The sequence below is a fragment of the Cyanistes caeruleus genome, chromosome 1 (genome assembly GCF_971803275.1).
Source record: "Cyanistes caeruleus chromosome 1, bCyaCae1.hap1.1, whole genome shotgun sequence".
NCBI classification, from domain to species: domain Eukaryota; kingdom Metazoa; phylum Chordata; class Aves; order Passeriformes; family Paridae; genus Cyanistes; species Cyanistes caeruleus.
Window position 1 is genome coordinate 113,840,969 of NC_141701.1, and position 15,451 is coordinate 113,856,419.

At 42.0% G+C, this 15,451-nt stretch overlaps 1 protein-coding gene across 21 annotated transcripts in view; it reads left to right on the top strand.

The window, feature by feature from the left end:
* TOP2B (DNA topoisomerase II beta) overlaps window positions 1–15,451 on the top strand; it is a 73,762-nt gene that overhangs the window by 509 nt on the left and 57,802 nt on the right. For 3 of the 21 annotated variants that reach the window (XM_086851183.1, XM_086851191.1, XM_086851286.1), the window contains exons 1-2: window positions 3,819–6,376; window positions 6,930–7,254. In XM_086851183.1, the coding sequence (XP_086707309.1) occupies window positions 7,228–7,254 (27 nt within the window). In that variant the 5' untranslated portion in view covers window positions 3,819–6,376; window positions 6,930–7,227. Of the gene's footprint in view, window positions 1–1,708; window positions 2,078–3,818; window positions 6,377–6,929; window positions 7,341–13,945; window positions 14,166–14,213; window positions 14,758–15,451 lie in introns of those variants that run through there. The other 18 variants (XM_086851270.1, XM_086851181.1, XM_086851280.1 and 15 more) reach the window with 15 other exon arrangements.

Sequence of the window (15,451 nt, forward strand, 5' to 3'; positions counted from 1 at the left end):
AGTATACTACTAGTTAAGAATTTATTGGACCTTTTTAGTATTTGTCCAAACTTGGCATTTCTTAAGTATAGGCATTATTTAAAATCTCTAGTTTCTATTGTAGGTTCAAACCTCTGGGCTAGGGCAAAATCTGAAGTTTTGCCAGTGTTGTCATAAAAAATGTGCCAATATTGAAGGGACTTTTGTATGTCAGCTTCATGTCATACGGATGGTTGAGAAGGAAATTGCAGACCGGTGTCTTCCTTACACACAGCTGCTGGAATAGACTTGGGTCCTTTCTGTACTTTGAATATTTTGAGGGAATTTATTTAACATTATTGGCAGTAGTTGAGCTTACCTGGTGCTAGTTCTGAAGGTCCTTTATGGAGTATTACTGTTGCAAGCAATGCTTTATGCCTTGTACCTTATGGCCTCTTTAAACAGTAATCAGTGATGTAATGTGGATTATGTGTACCTCTGTGATCACTGGTCATATAGTTGTCAACATCAGCAGAAGGGAAGAGTAATTGCAATAATACCTGACACAATTTTGGGTTTTTTATGCTAGTCTTTGATACTTAATCCAAGCAGAAGGACAGTAGAGTAAAAAAAAAAAAAAATAAAAAAAATCTATAGTAGATTGAAGCAGTTTCTGTTTTACCAAAGCTTTTAATTTCAGGAGCAGAATTTTGAGACCTCCCAGCCTATATTATAGAACTTGGGAATGATTAATTAACAGTCCAAAGTCAAGTATATGTATTTTAGGTGTACAGGTATTATGAAATGTGTAAGGGCTTAAATGTGACTGTGAATGAGACACCAGTGATTTTCTCCATTGTTAAGATTTTTACTCTTGGGCTTGGGGTTTTTTTTTATGGTAAGCTTTGTAATTAGGCTTTAGCTTTGTTTATTATTAGCCTGCTTCAGTTTCTGCAGCTTTATTTTCTCATCTAATTTAAAGTACATTTTAATTTGCTTTAATTTATGTACAGAATTGCAGCTGTATGGTAAATGCACAATGACAAAAAATAAGTTGGTTTATTTGGTAAAAGGAGGTGAAAGGGATAGACTGGAAATATTCAGACTCAGCAGAAAAAAAAAAGCAATAGTAATTAAAATTGATGATACCCAGAAACCAACAAAATTATGAGGACTTAATAAAATTTTATTGCAAAAGAAAATGTAATGGACTACATAAACTGGTGCTGGCAAAAGTAGCTTCCAATGACTGACCCTGTTTTTGAGACATTTTATTGTGTGTTTATTTATATTTAGGTCACTAAAAGTTTTCAGTAGAAGAAAATTGCTGAGACCAGTGAACGGCTTTTTTTGAAAATCCCTCTGAGATTTAAGGAATAAATATTTAAGGGTTTAAATAGTTTTTATTTTTACTAGTCAAAGCTATAGAAATAATTTTAAAATTAAGAATAATGTCCCACTTGTTATAGATAATGTCTTCCTTTGTTCCAGTGAATAATCTTGATCTTCGATTTTTGAAGAAGTGTGTTTAGTGACACGTTGTAACCAAGAGCTTTAGGTCCACATTACCTGTAAAGATGTGAGATTTCAGTGTAGTATTGAGCATCTGCTTGGACTTGAAGCCCTGAGTCTCCCATTAGAGGTCTGTTAAACTGTGGGAAAGATGATTTCACTATGCATTTTGATGGTAATGTTTCAGTGTATGTTCTGTTAACTTGACCCCTTTATTACATAATGCTGAGTTATTTCATATCCTTGGAACTTCAGTAATATAGTGTATTATCCTTGAAGTCCCAGGGGAACATACTTTCCCCACTGAAAATCATCAACTAGCAGTTTATATCTGTTGCAATCAAGAGGAAATGCTGGACTTAGTTTAGATAAGCACTTTGGATAACAATACACAGACTCCCCTGTGGAGCAGTCATAAAGAAACCAGCTGACATAAGAAAACGAAGACATCGGAGAGCACTGTTTAAGCAAACTCGAACTAAAGTAGGTGGAACAGTTGGTCACAGTCTCTTAGAGCAAATGGAAACAGCAATGAAGTACAGAATGGAAGGAGAGTGCCTCACTTCTCACCTCTGCATTATTACCACTGTGAAGAGAAGGATGGAAGGTAATGGAATATATGTGTGTCCATGCTTGCGTTATGTGAGAAGTCAAAATAACACAGTTAAGCTGCAGCAGCTTTTACCTTTAGCCAAAGTGCCAGGGAAATGTATGGTATATAAAAAAGCAAAGTTCACTGCTGGCAGAAAGGATGTAAAACTTTATTGGCCGAAAAGGAAGTGCCTGGTTTTGGACTGCATTAAGAATTGTGGTGCTGTTCTGGTTTGATTTAGTATGAAGCATGCCCAAAACTGGTTTTGATTTGTGTTTTCTTTAGTTAGGTTGTGTAGATTGGAGTTTCTGCCTGAGTATGCTAATTTCCATGATGTTGGCAATAATGGTTTAAAAGAAAATAGTCCCTCCTCTTCCCCCCCGCCCCTCCCCAAACTAAAACAAAACATTCAAAATAGAAAATAAACACCCCCACTAAGGATGTAGGAACAGAAACAGGAAGTGTTAGAGGCTGCAGTTTAATTTTAACACTAGAGGGTGGAAAAAAGATCAGTGCTGATTAATGAATGTCAAATTTGTATCATTTGGGGACTTGTTTAGAAAAGCTAATTGTTTCCTTTTTTTAATAAACATTTTTTGAAAGGAATTTGTATCATCATGGAGCCTTTCAAAACAGCCTTAGGAAGTTCTTGCCTAAGGGTCAGTTCTATGCAGGATCTGCCTTTATAAGTTGACTCAGCCTCTAACAATATTACAAGTCATATCAACTCTTCCTCTACACTTCAAAGTCTGTCTTTGATAATGGTATTTTTAAAATATAAATACATTTGATTTTTTTTAGTAAGGGTGAAACCCCAGAGTTCATATTCTGTGCAACAGACATTGCAATTTTTCTTGACCATACAGTGTAACTATATACTCTGCAACTTCATTTTGTAGTTTTATTTCACATTTTAAGGCTTGCTAGTAATTCATATTTGTACACCAGCTTGTAGATGAAAAAAAAGAATTAATGTGTGACAGAAAGATATGAAGAAATGGGCTTTCAACCATACACAACATAAGCATAACTTTCTGAAGACACAGAAATGTGCATTTCTGGCCCACAGAAACAAAATCTGTGATAGGAAACAGAATAAGAAACACTTGCCACTTTTCTATTTTTGATTTCATTTATTTCACATACAGGACTGATTACCAATCATGTGAAAGAATTCAACCTTTTGTAAGTATTCAGTGAAAAATACAAGGTTCATCTGTGAACAGAGCATGAAGGCAACATGTATGCCAGTGAAAGAGTGGCTGAAAGATTTTGGATGTGGAAAAAAAGAATATAATTAGTTTCTAAAGATCATGAGATTTGCTGGCATGTGATAACCAATTCAGTGGAAACCAACTAGAACCTTTTCTGTTCCAACGATTAAATGTTAAATCCATAACTGGGGAATATTTTAGTGGAAAAGTTGTATGGAAGAGACACTTCAGTCATGTAGTGTTACTTGTGGGTGGAGCAGGAGCAACTACGAGCAGAACTGGTCAGTGGATTTTGTGTTTAACACATTAGAGCAAGAGAACCAGGACTAGCACCACATATTAGCATTACCTTCATTAGTGGTGAGATGGAGGGATTCTACAGTGAAGCATAAGCAGATGTTTTATCATTCTTTTGGAAGATTCCTTTGTTTAACGTGTGATACCAGCTGTCTCCTGGGGTAACTCTCACTGTTGTCTTCACTCTTAAAAGCTCTTCTAAATTTCCCTTTTTCTAAACTGGTCGTTTTCATTCTTTGAAGCAGTGTCTGCAGTGGCAATCAAGGCAACTTCCCAGTGATTCATGGGTAAGATCTGAAGGCTTCTGTACCATCCCTGGATTCTGTCTTTTTCTCTCTTTCCTGGTGCATCACAGACTGGTATCCCAACCCCATACAGAGCCTCCGTGTTTTCCCTAGTTTATGGCAGCTGCTGTTCCCTCTCTGGTGGGCAGTGGGAGAAGCCATCAGGATGACAGCAGCATGGTCTGCTGAGGGAGTTCCTTGAATGTGGTCCTTTAAATCTACCACAGTCTTCATTGCTGGAAGATTCTGTTCATCTCTTTTATAATTTTATTTCCTGCGTGCTTTTTGTGTTGTGTCTTTGTGCCCTGTGTCACCCCCCCTCCTCATGACATATTCGTAGGACAACTGAAACCTCAGCCCCTTTCATTCCAGTAATGTGTCCCTCACTGGTATCCTCCTGTGTTCCCAGCAAGTCTGCTGGCCACCAAGAGCAGCCTGCTGCAGGCCTGGTAACATAGGACTTTCCTCACATCATTTTGAGATCCACTGTTGCCCAGGAGCCCGAGAGGTGACAGACGTGTTTTAGGGGCCACAATGCAGGGGAAGGTGAAGGAGCAGACACTTTAAGGGAAGGGTTTTAGGACCAACACTGCAACCTAGTGTTTTGGTATGTTTATGCATATAGTTCAAAAGGGCAATGAGGCTCCTGACCAAATGAAGTAAGCAGATTTTACTTCATGGGAAAATTTTTCTCCACACCTCATAGAAACATTACAGAAGGAGAACTGAAGGAATTGCCATGGAAATTCAAAGAACTGAATGAATGATTATACGTTAAGTTTGCATGTTGTGCTACAGGTATCTGTTGTAAGGCTAGCAGAGAATAACTCTAACAAATGCTGAATTGAGAACAATATTTTTATTTCATGTCTTTTTGAAAGATTAACTATTGCTTTTTATAAATATGCAAAGATCTGTAGGAGTGGAAATGCAAAGCACAGCATTCATGCCATTAACATGCTAATTCATCTGGAGGGAATTGAAAAAGTAGTTTCACTTATTTTATTTGCATGTCCCTGCTAGTTTGTTACAGAACCTGTTAAACTACCGTGCTGTGGCATAGTTAACAACCCTGGAGAGAGCATCAACCTTAGGGATCGTGGGATGTCCCACCATGTACAGCATGGGACTAGCATAGGTCAAGTGTAGGATGACAGGCACTGCAATCTTCCTGTTTGTGAAACACAGACAAGGATGATAAATTAGCAGGGCAGATTTAAGCATTAAGTGGGAGCTGGAGGGCGGCGTGGGAGTGCTGTGTTCCGCATGTACGTTCTGCTGGGAGAATGTCTGTTGTACTGGGCAGCTTGGGAGTGCTGTGTGCTGTGCCTGGCTAAGGAGATGTTTGGCTTTGTGGCTGAAAGCAGTCATGCTGGTTTGGTGAAGCAACTCAGAGCTGAGGCATGTGCCGTGGATTATGTGTGAGTGCTGCAGCTTGTGCTATGTTCCCATGGGTTGGTTGATGTGCCTGCCTCTATGGCCTGTGTGCTCTGTGTAGTGTAATCAGAGAGCTGGTGTGGATCCAGCTTTGCTGTACTTCATCAACCACTCTCAGGAAAGAAAGTATTGTTTCCTCTGAATTCTCTTCAATTCTGCACAGCAACTCAAAATTAATACATTTGATTATTTGGGAGAATGGATTGTTTGATTAGAAAGCTGAGGAAAGCTTTATGATTTGAGAATTAAATGTTGCAAAGAACCATATGTGTGCAATTATCTCTTAAACTTTAGCTATTCTATAACTTCAAGTAATTTCATTGTGTTTTCATCCTTTATGCCACTGTGCTCTTTCATCATTGTTACTCATGTCCCAGAAAACTGAGTCAAGCATATTTTGGGAGATATGATAGAAAATAACGAGCAATTATAAAAAACAGGTTAGCAAACCAGTGGAATTCTCATGCATGAGAGCTAATAAGTGACTTTTTCAATAAACTAACTGTAGGATGTAAAGTAAAAAAGGAGCTTCCATGCTTCTTATCATGAGTCACAAGAGAAATGAACTCAGCAGAAAAATGTCATGTTTCAGTAGCGTGTCCAACATATCTCAAAGGGTACAGGAACATAAAAGAATCTGTAATAATATATCTGTCTTTTCCCAAAGAACTAACGTTAGTACTGGTTCCAAAGTAAATGGAATTCTGACATGGTTAATGTCAAACAGTTTCAAAACCTGCTAGAAAAGACATTGATACATAAAACCCATTTTCTAATTTAAGACACATTAGAGGAAAGAAAATTTTGAATGGGATGGAAACTGATACTATGTTGAAATATCTGGGTAATGTGTGTTGCCTTTTCATGGAAACCTGACGAATTCATTGCACTTATTACCTGGAAATAGAAGAATGTGAGCAGCAGTAAAAACCAAGGTAAAAGGAACCACATTACTTTCAGACAAATTTCAAGAGCTTCAGAGCTTCCCACTCTTCAAAGGCTTTCTGCAATAAAAGCTTCCAGCAGAAGAGCATATGTGGAATAACAAAGCTTAGTAAAAAACCAGCTAAATGAAAAGGAAGGTGAGTTGTTATTACAGTTCTATAGCATGATGGTGAAAAGTTTGGCATGAGCTTACTATGAGGTCCAGTATAGGAAATGTATTCTCTCTAGCTGTTACCTATGAACATGGGGTATCACTAACTTGTTCCTTGCAAAATTATTTTTTAAAAATGTGATTATAGTATAACAGCAGATTTGTTGCAAAAATAGATATGTTGCCTTTTTTGACACTTAGGTCTGTCGGTAAGATAAAACATATAGTACCTTTGCTTCATAGTTTGCAAGAGATGAAGGAATATTGTAAAAGAACTGCATTGATGAAAAACATTTTTCTTTACTCTTCTGCAAGTTAAATCCACAGTAGATTTCAAAAAGAAATATGTGGAATAATGAGGACTACAGTGTCCATATTGTTTAGGTTAAAACCCACACAGGTATATGTATATCAAAGCAAGTTACTTTTAACACATCCTGCAGATGAAAATCTTTTTTCTAGAACATTAAAGTGAATTCACAAATTACTAAAGCACATATATTCAAAGTCATTCAAAAGACTGTTTTCCTTCTTCACAGGTGACAGCCAGGAATCCTAAATCAAAGAAAGAAATGCTGTGATCAGGATGCAGCTTTCTGAGGTGCTTAGAAATGGAAAGATGCTTTTGAAAACTGTGCTGGACTGAAGACCTAGACTGAGATTCCCAGACTCTAATAAAAATATGGCATAGCAAAGTGCTGGCTAAATGATGCCTAAGCAGTCAAACACATTGTCCTGGCCAGTACTGAAATCTGTTGCTACTGTGACTTCTGCTACCTCTACCAGCAGTGGCTACAGTTACAGTGAACAAGAGGCATATAAGAACCACTGATCTGGATGATTTTACTTCATCTGAAAGCTGAGGTAATGTGTTCTTACATTTCTTTAAGAAAAACAGGAGTGCACTAAGGAGCATGAAGAGTCTACGGAGCTGATTGGAGCAATGTAAGGTACGTAGTGGAAAGAGAATATTAGAATAGTGGAAAGAGAATTAGAATATTAGTGTTAGTTGGGTAAAAATAGAACAGGAGACCATAATTTAAATGTAAAATCATATTAAATATGTTGCATTTGGTACTTTATTTACCCATTCTCCTAATAAATTCAGCAAAACTAAAATGGTAAGCAGAAACACCACTATTGAAAAAATCATGGAGGACAGCTGCATGGTATCTGGGAGAGAAACATTCAAGACCCAGAAATACCAATGCATTAAAGGATCTAAAGGAATAACTGAAGATTTTTTATGAATTTCTGATCATCTTTGCTTAATAATAGTAGTAATACCTAAGGAAAATAGAAAAGTGCATGAAGCAGCTAGCTGTGACCATTTTAAAATATTGCTTGCTTAATCACCCAAGCTATTGAATTACACCACTGCTACTGAAATAAATAGGAGCTGCTGCTGCTGAGCCTTGTTATAATTAAGGCCACCTGAGAAATTGTTGAATAGGTGATCTGTAACAAGTAATTGTTAGGGAGTTGTAAATTCAGATAATACTTATGGTTAAGTGGGTGGCTGAGTCTTGTGTATATTTTACCTGTTTAGCTATACTCTTTATATTTTTTCATTTGAAGTATACATCTTATTTTTGTAATTACTTTCTCAAAGACTTCTGAAAAATTAATTCTCAAAAGCCTTAGAATACTCTGCTGACATAGGTAATCTGAAACAGTGCATTTAAGCAAAGAGATTAGTAAACAGGTAACTGGAAAGAATAAGCACTTAAGTCAGCTAGAAAAGAATACTCACAAAGCACTATTATTGCATAAACTTCCTTTTCTAAACTGCCTTGTAATTGTCAGAAGAACATGGTGAGCACATTGCCTGTGCTGTGGGCTATAAAAGAGGAATTTAAATTTTAGGCCATCTAGTACCAAATCAAAAACACCATGGTCTAGTATTTCAAAGCACTAAGTCAGTGTAAACTCAAGCTTCCAGCACAAATTTACTCTAAAGCTTTCTTCATTAATTTGTTGGATAGGTACATGCAAACTCTCTGTGGTTCTGCTGTTCTGTGCTTGACTGGACCCTTCATAGTTACCCCTGACTTTTTTTTTGTTAGTTACTACTTCTTGTCTTCCCCAATTTCTGTGCTCAGATGTATTGTTAGCTGATGTCCTCATGTGTGCCTATCCTAGTCCTCTTTCGGGAGGATGTTCAGAGGTCATTTATCCAACTCTTGTGTTGCTCTTTGTCTCAGATATTGATTTGCTCAAGTATTCCAAAACTCGTGGCCTCCTCCTCTTTTTGCCTTTGACCTCAGCATAAACTATGTGGGTGCACTGGCCACACTTCAGTGACATGCTCTGCCTCAGTGGATGTTGAGCCATCTGCCTCTCTTGAGTCTTGAGACTTTTCTTGGGCTACCACAAGAACCACATGACTCCCTTCTGAGAAAGGGAATGCAAATGCATGCCCTGACCTAGTCATCATTGATTCTAGTCAGCACTGGTGATACAATGAAGGTGTGTAGAAAAACATGTCCTATCTCTTTCCTCATAATAAGTCAAAACATTATGTGCCAGAGGTGGTTGAATTTTAGCTCAAGAGAACAAAGTACCATCTCTTTAGACATTTCCCAGAATAGTGGGCTTCTCTGCTCATCATTCTCTACATCACTTATCACTTTTCCCCACAGATTCAACATATCCACACGTGCCTTATATCTTTCACCTTCCTGTCATTCCAGGAATGAGTAGACATGACCTTCTGCTATTAGGAAGCAGTCTTGATACTCAAAATCTATCTTGTCTATTTCTGTCTGGGAAACTGGAGAAATACACTGTTAATGAATGGGTACCTTCAATGAGCAAGGAGAGTCTTGCTGGGCAAAAATGAATTGCCACTCACATTATCTTGTTTAAACAGTCTTGTTTAGGTGAACTGCTAGGAAAAAACCTGCATGTTTTAGTCAAAAGGGAATTCTGCTTTGGAAAGAGAGAGCTTCTTTACAGAGGGTATGGGATAGAGGGACAGTAAGAAATGGATATGTGGCTAACATCAGAAAAGCTTCTCAAGGAAAGCCTAGCATACTTTGCACTATTCATCACCCTGAGCTCGAGGGAGTGCCTTTCTGAATGGCATGGCATGCCCAAACCTTGCTGGTGGTTTACGTTCTCCACACTGATTCACAAAGGTGTAATGCAGTTGGTGATTCCCAGCCTCCAAATCACAGCAATCTCCTCCTAGCTCAGTGTAACTCCTGAGATGGCCACTGCTATCTCATGCACATTCAGCACATGAAAATCAAACTACATCACCTTCTCCATTCTGTGTTTTTCCCATTGTTTTTGTCCTTCCAGGCATTTGCATCTTTTCTGACTGCCACCAACTCTTGTAAAAGACTCAGATATTGATAGCATGGATAGTAATCCTATTTATGTTGAGTATTCCTCCCGGTACAGCCAGCTCAGTTTCCCCTGGTTCACCTCTACATGCAACTTCTCTTGCTGTGTGTGGTCACTGCACAGGGAGCTTTGTCCTAAACAAGGAATTTTGATACAAATATATTTAATTTCTATGACCAGCCTATGCCATATCAACAACTTTGTATATGCTGCCCAGTGAAAGTGTGTCACAGTTTAAGACTGAGCTGTTGGTGAGGAGACTGGGCTTGGATTCTAAAGTACTTCTAGTCATAGATAAATATTTAAAAGTGACACAACTTCCCTGTTCTGTGTGAGAGACTGTGCAGTTCAGGCTAGAGGCCAGGCAAGTCGGTGTGATGGTCCCTAACAAAACTTGCAGCAGGGAGGTGGTGCCATCCAGGAGGAAGGAGGTGGGTCAGCACAGCAGTCCCAGCCATGCAATGGGCAGTCCAGGGTGGAGCCCAGGGGTCCCTGTAGCTAACGCTGGGGATTCTGCCAGATCTCTTCCCCAGCTACAACCTGGCAGTAGCACTCACAGCCTGCTCCGTGCTTCAGTTTTCCACACCTCCAACAGCACAGCACTTAACAGGTTAGTCACCAGAGGAGGAGTTGGAGGGTAAACAGATTTTAAGCCATCCAAACCCTCTGTCAAGCTGTCACAAGTGGTACATTGTTTCTGGAGGATTAAGATGGAAATGACCTGGTGTTTTTCAAGAGACTGGTTGTGGAACAGTCTGGCCCCAGGAGTAGCTACTGACAAAAGTGCCATGGATACATCAGGTATGTAAAGCCTGGGCACAGTTCAGCTGAGGGTGTCGGTCAGTGCGTTGACAGTGCACACCCACAGAAAACCACTAGTGTGGCCTCTTGCTAATTCAACAAAGGGTTTTGAGATACAATTGTGTAACAACACAGGACCTGGCTAAATTTACATCATAGGTGATCTGGTCATGGATAGACTTCTCTTAAATACTTTGCAACCATGGCCTGAAGGTCATTCATAATGCAGTACAAGTATATTGGTCACTCTTACATAGTATTGCCACAATCCTACTCAATAATTTGATCAATTATTTTAAAATTATGTTAATAAATTATAATTAAATTTTTAAATGCAGTAGAATATGGAAATTACTTTATTGCAAGTGTAAATATTTAATTTTAAAATTTGCAATGTTTGTTTATATCTCATTACAACTACATACAATGTGGAATGTATAATGTAATGGACGTCAACTTAGTTTCATAAATATTTTGGCACAAAATTACACTTTTTTCTGTGTAGTTTTCAGAAAAATGAGAGCTGTGATCAGTCATTTAAGTAAGTGGTTGTATCTGAGTACATTCACATAGTAGATAAATATACATAGTTTCACAAATAGTCAACTTTTAGGCCCTTTCAATCTGAGTCCAGAAAAGCCACATAGAAAGAAAAGGTTTTATTAGATAGTAAGTAAACTAGAAGTGGCAAATAATACTAAATAGATGGGAAGTTTGTACACACCAAGTAGAGAAATACTTCAAGATCATACATACAGCTGTCTTACTGCTAAAATGATTGAACTCAAAGTAGTATTATAGTAAATATTTTGCTTATTAAAAGCAGTAGTGAAACTGGTTTAAGTAGATCATTGTTTTGAAAGCCTGTAGGGTACTTCTGTTTATGTTACGGTCTACAACTATGAGGATAAGTAAATCTGCAATGAATTGAAATAGGACTTTGTGTGTAGTATCTCAAGGGGATTATTAATTTAAAATGTCACCCAGTAAGTGTGAAGTATTTGACATGAACTGATAGTGCACATATTGGGCAGGTTGCATTTAGCAAAGTAATTCCACTCCCATCAAAATGTTATGGCACTTGAATTTGATTCATGCTCAAATCTGCTTCTGTTTTTAACAGGGATCTCTTTCAATGTGATGAGCAATCTCATTTTGCTGCTTCACCTCTGCAGTCCACAGAAGCAGCTGCTTTTAGTCTCATGAGAACTGTGTCCCACAATCCTACATAACTAGCAATGCAACCACTCAGCATACACATAGAAGCATTAGGGATAAAACCAACATCAACCCTAAGCCAGTATCATGCCGTGCAGCTAGCATAGTATAGGATGAGAATTAAGTAAAACCCAACCTGGACAAAGTAATTTCAAAGACTAAAGAAAATGCTTGGGGGAATATCAGCCTTTCCTCATAAATCTGCTCCAGCGTGACACAGACTGAACGTGTCTGACCATGCACGTTCAAAGATCAGTAACTGCCAAGAAGAAACTCCCTCTGTCTCTCTCTAATATATATGGAATTGGCTGCCTTCAAGTTAGATTGCTATCTTCTACTTGGCTCATGTTGCAAAAGGCATGCTTCCCACACTAAGGACAGCCTATTTACTAAACAGCTGGAGCTAGCAAGAGCATAGTACACTAATGTTTGGGACTTGCTCTGTTGCTGCTGAATGCAGTAATGGTCTTCTAATGATGCAAAAAGCTCTGAACAGATGCACTGCTTCTGTTTTCTCTGATCCTCACAATATTCATTGCAGCAGTTCACTGTACATGGTTCATTTTAACAGGTCCGACATATAAATTTGAGATTTTGGAAAAAATAAAATCAACATGGTTCTAATCAGCAAGCTCAGAATTCTGAAGCGCTAGGCTTAACCCTGCAAGCGTTACCTTCAGGTTCTGCAAGAAACACTCTTTATCTTGCCAAAAGTAGAAAAAAACCACAGCCTACAGCTCAGAGGTACATGCAGCTGAAATAAAACTAGGCTGGAACAGATAACTTACTGTCCCCTCTAGGCAGATGCTATTATTTTCCATAATCCCTGTGCAGCACTTAGATATTAGTTTAATAGGTTCCTTAGAAACTGGCAGAGTAAAATTATGCTAAATAAGCAATATTTACTAGAAATTCTTCTGATCCTTCCCTTGAGGCATAATTGAACATTACAACTGACTCCTCAAAAGTGGCTGTTCCATTTCCAATCCCTTTACTCCTTAGGAAAAGCATTTTGCAAAAGGAAAAACCTTTAAATTATTGCTCTTCCTTTGAAATGATTCTCTGATTTGTCTAGTAGCTCATATGCAGTGCTCCTACTAATCCTTCCTTTTGAGACTTTACATTCTTAATAATTCAAGGAGTGGAAACAGGCTGGACTAGGTAGGTCCTTTGCATTTCACACAGCAGAATGAAAATTACTAATTAAGAAGCTGCGGGTGCATTTTTCTAAGCTTTTAAAAAAGTGATTATATTTACGGTTATATGTATAAGTATATATATACACTTTTGGTGTAAAGTATATAAACTGTACTTTTTTTTTTTTTTTGTGCTGGTACCTAAAATTACATGAATTTTGGGCTTTGTACACACACCGGTTAGACCTAGGGAACAGATGCTAAGTATTTTGGCCACAACATTTTTTTCAAAACGGCGAATAGGTTTGCAGTACACAGGGTTGTGTGCGTTTTGTGTACAGAACGGGCTGCTGTGCTGTGGGACCCTGTATGAGGGCTTCACACAGTGATGCTCAAATGCAGGATAAAGATCTGTGAGCTGTCCGAGTTAAAATGCTCCCCGGGCCGATCCCCTGAGCCCAGAAGAGGGCAGTGGATTGTAAACACTCTCCTGCCTGGGGCCCCGGGACTGCCACCCTGCTGCTCCTGCCGGAGGTCGCAGCGGGGGCGATTGCAGGGATCAGTTACGGGGCTGGCGGAAAAGGGGGCAGCTGCCCGCCGTACCCCCGCACACCTGTCCCCGCTGCCGCATCACCTCTCCTCCGCCCGCGCCATCATCCCCCTGGAGCACCAGGGAAACGGGACAGCCGTGCTCTTCCAGTCCCCAAAACAATTCCCCTGTGCGATCACGGGGAACCGAGGCGTCTCCCTGCCCGCCGTCGCAGAGCGGGAGGGGTGGGCTGAAGGGAGCCCGTCGCTGACCCGGCAAATGGGCACTGCTTCGCCTCCATCCCCATCCGTATCCCGATCCAACCCCTCCGCCTCCCCTCCGCCGCCCCCCGCTCGTGCGGCAGCGCCCCCGCGCGGGCTGTTCGCGCCCTGTTGCCACCCTCGGTGACGTCACATGCAGCCTCTCCTTCTGCCTTCTCGGATTGGCCGGCTCTCCGCGCAGCCTTCCCGCCTCCAGCGCGCGATTGGCGGGCCGGCCCGTGATTGGCGGGCACAGGGCGCGGGGGGAGCAGAGGCCCGGGCCGGCTGTGTGGGGAGAAGCGGCCGCGGCGCGGACGCCGAGCGGGGCCGGCGCGGTTGTTTATTGTCTACGCGCGGTGTCCCGGCAGCGGCAGCGGTTCGGGGGCTGTGCGGCGGGAGGAGGCGACGGCGGGGGAACGGCACCGGGACGCAGGGTGGAAAGAGGAGGGGAAGAAGGAGGGGGCCGGGCCAGCTCCGGCTGTGCGTGTGTGCGGGGAGCGGGGAGGGGGAGGGTCTGCGCGGGAACGCGCGCGCACGCGAGGGGCGGGAAGGGAGGGAGGGAGTGAACGAGGGAGGGAGGGGAGGAGGGAGGGAGGGGGAGATTTTTTTTATTATTAATCTGTTTTCCGGGCCTTTGTGGCTGCGGGGGGGGACGGCCCGGGGGTGAGGAGGAGGGCGGGAGGCAGCAGCGCTACGGCGGCGATAGCGGTGGCTGTTGTTGCCGCCGCTGCCGCCGCGAGGCGAAGGGACCGGCCCGTCGTCCCTTTAAACTAGCGAGAGCCGCAGGCCCGGCCGGGCCCTCCCTCCCTCCTCTCGCTGCCTCCCCGCCGGCGGAAGGGGCGCTTTGTGCGGGCCCCTCGGCCTCCCTTCCTCGGTGCCGGGCCGCCGGTGAGGGCGGGAGAGGCGCGAAGGGCGGGCGCGGAGCGGCCCCAGGCGCGGTGTCGGTGCCGGCCCTCCCGGCCGCCTCCAAGCGCCCTCGCCTCGGCTGAGGAGAGACGGGCAGAAAATGGCAAAGTCTGGAGGAGGAGGAGGAGGCGGCGGCGGCGGCGGCAGCGGCGGACTGACTTGGGTGGTAAGTTGTGGGGCTGCATTTTGTTGTTCGTGGGTTTTGCTACTCGTGGTTTATTATTATAATTATTATTTCTGTTTGCGTCCCTTGCGTGTATGGAAGGAGCGCGGGTTGGCTTTGAAAGGAGGGCAGAAGCTGAGGGTTGGCGTGGAAAGCGAAGCGCTGTAGAGCCGCCGCTCGGTGGAGGGCTCCGGGGCAGGAGGAGGAAGCCTGGGCTTGGAATTACTGTTGCAGGAGGGGAGCTTTTATCCCTGTGAGGGGCTTCTCGGGGTCCTGGGAGCCGTAGGGAAGAGGCCAGGCTGTGAGAACACAGGTGGAAAGCTCCTGCGGGGAGCGGGTGGGTCATCAGGGCTGTCTTGAAGTCGCTGTCCTCCAAAGCGAGGTATCTGTCTGTCCCGCTAGAGTTGCAGGTATTACCTCTTATCTCTAGAGCAAAGCCTTTGCGGGCTAGCAGAGGGTCTCTGTGTTGATCCCATTTTTTTTTCCAACTATGTGAAAGGACAATACCTCAAGTTCCCAAGTTTCAGAGACAGGAAGCAGGCGCTGTGTGCTTGCTATTCCATCTTGGCATTCAACTTCATCATCTTGCAAAAGTTGTAACTCTGTAACAGACCCAAGAAAGGGGGTGCTTCACTGCCTTGCGTGGATTGGTTGGAAGTACTAAGATTAGAGAGGGTGCTGGTGATAACTGACTCTA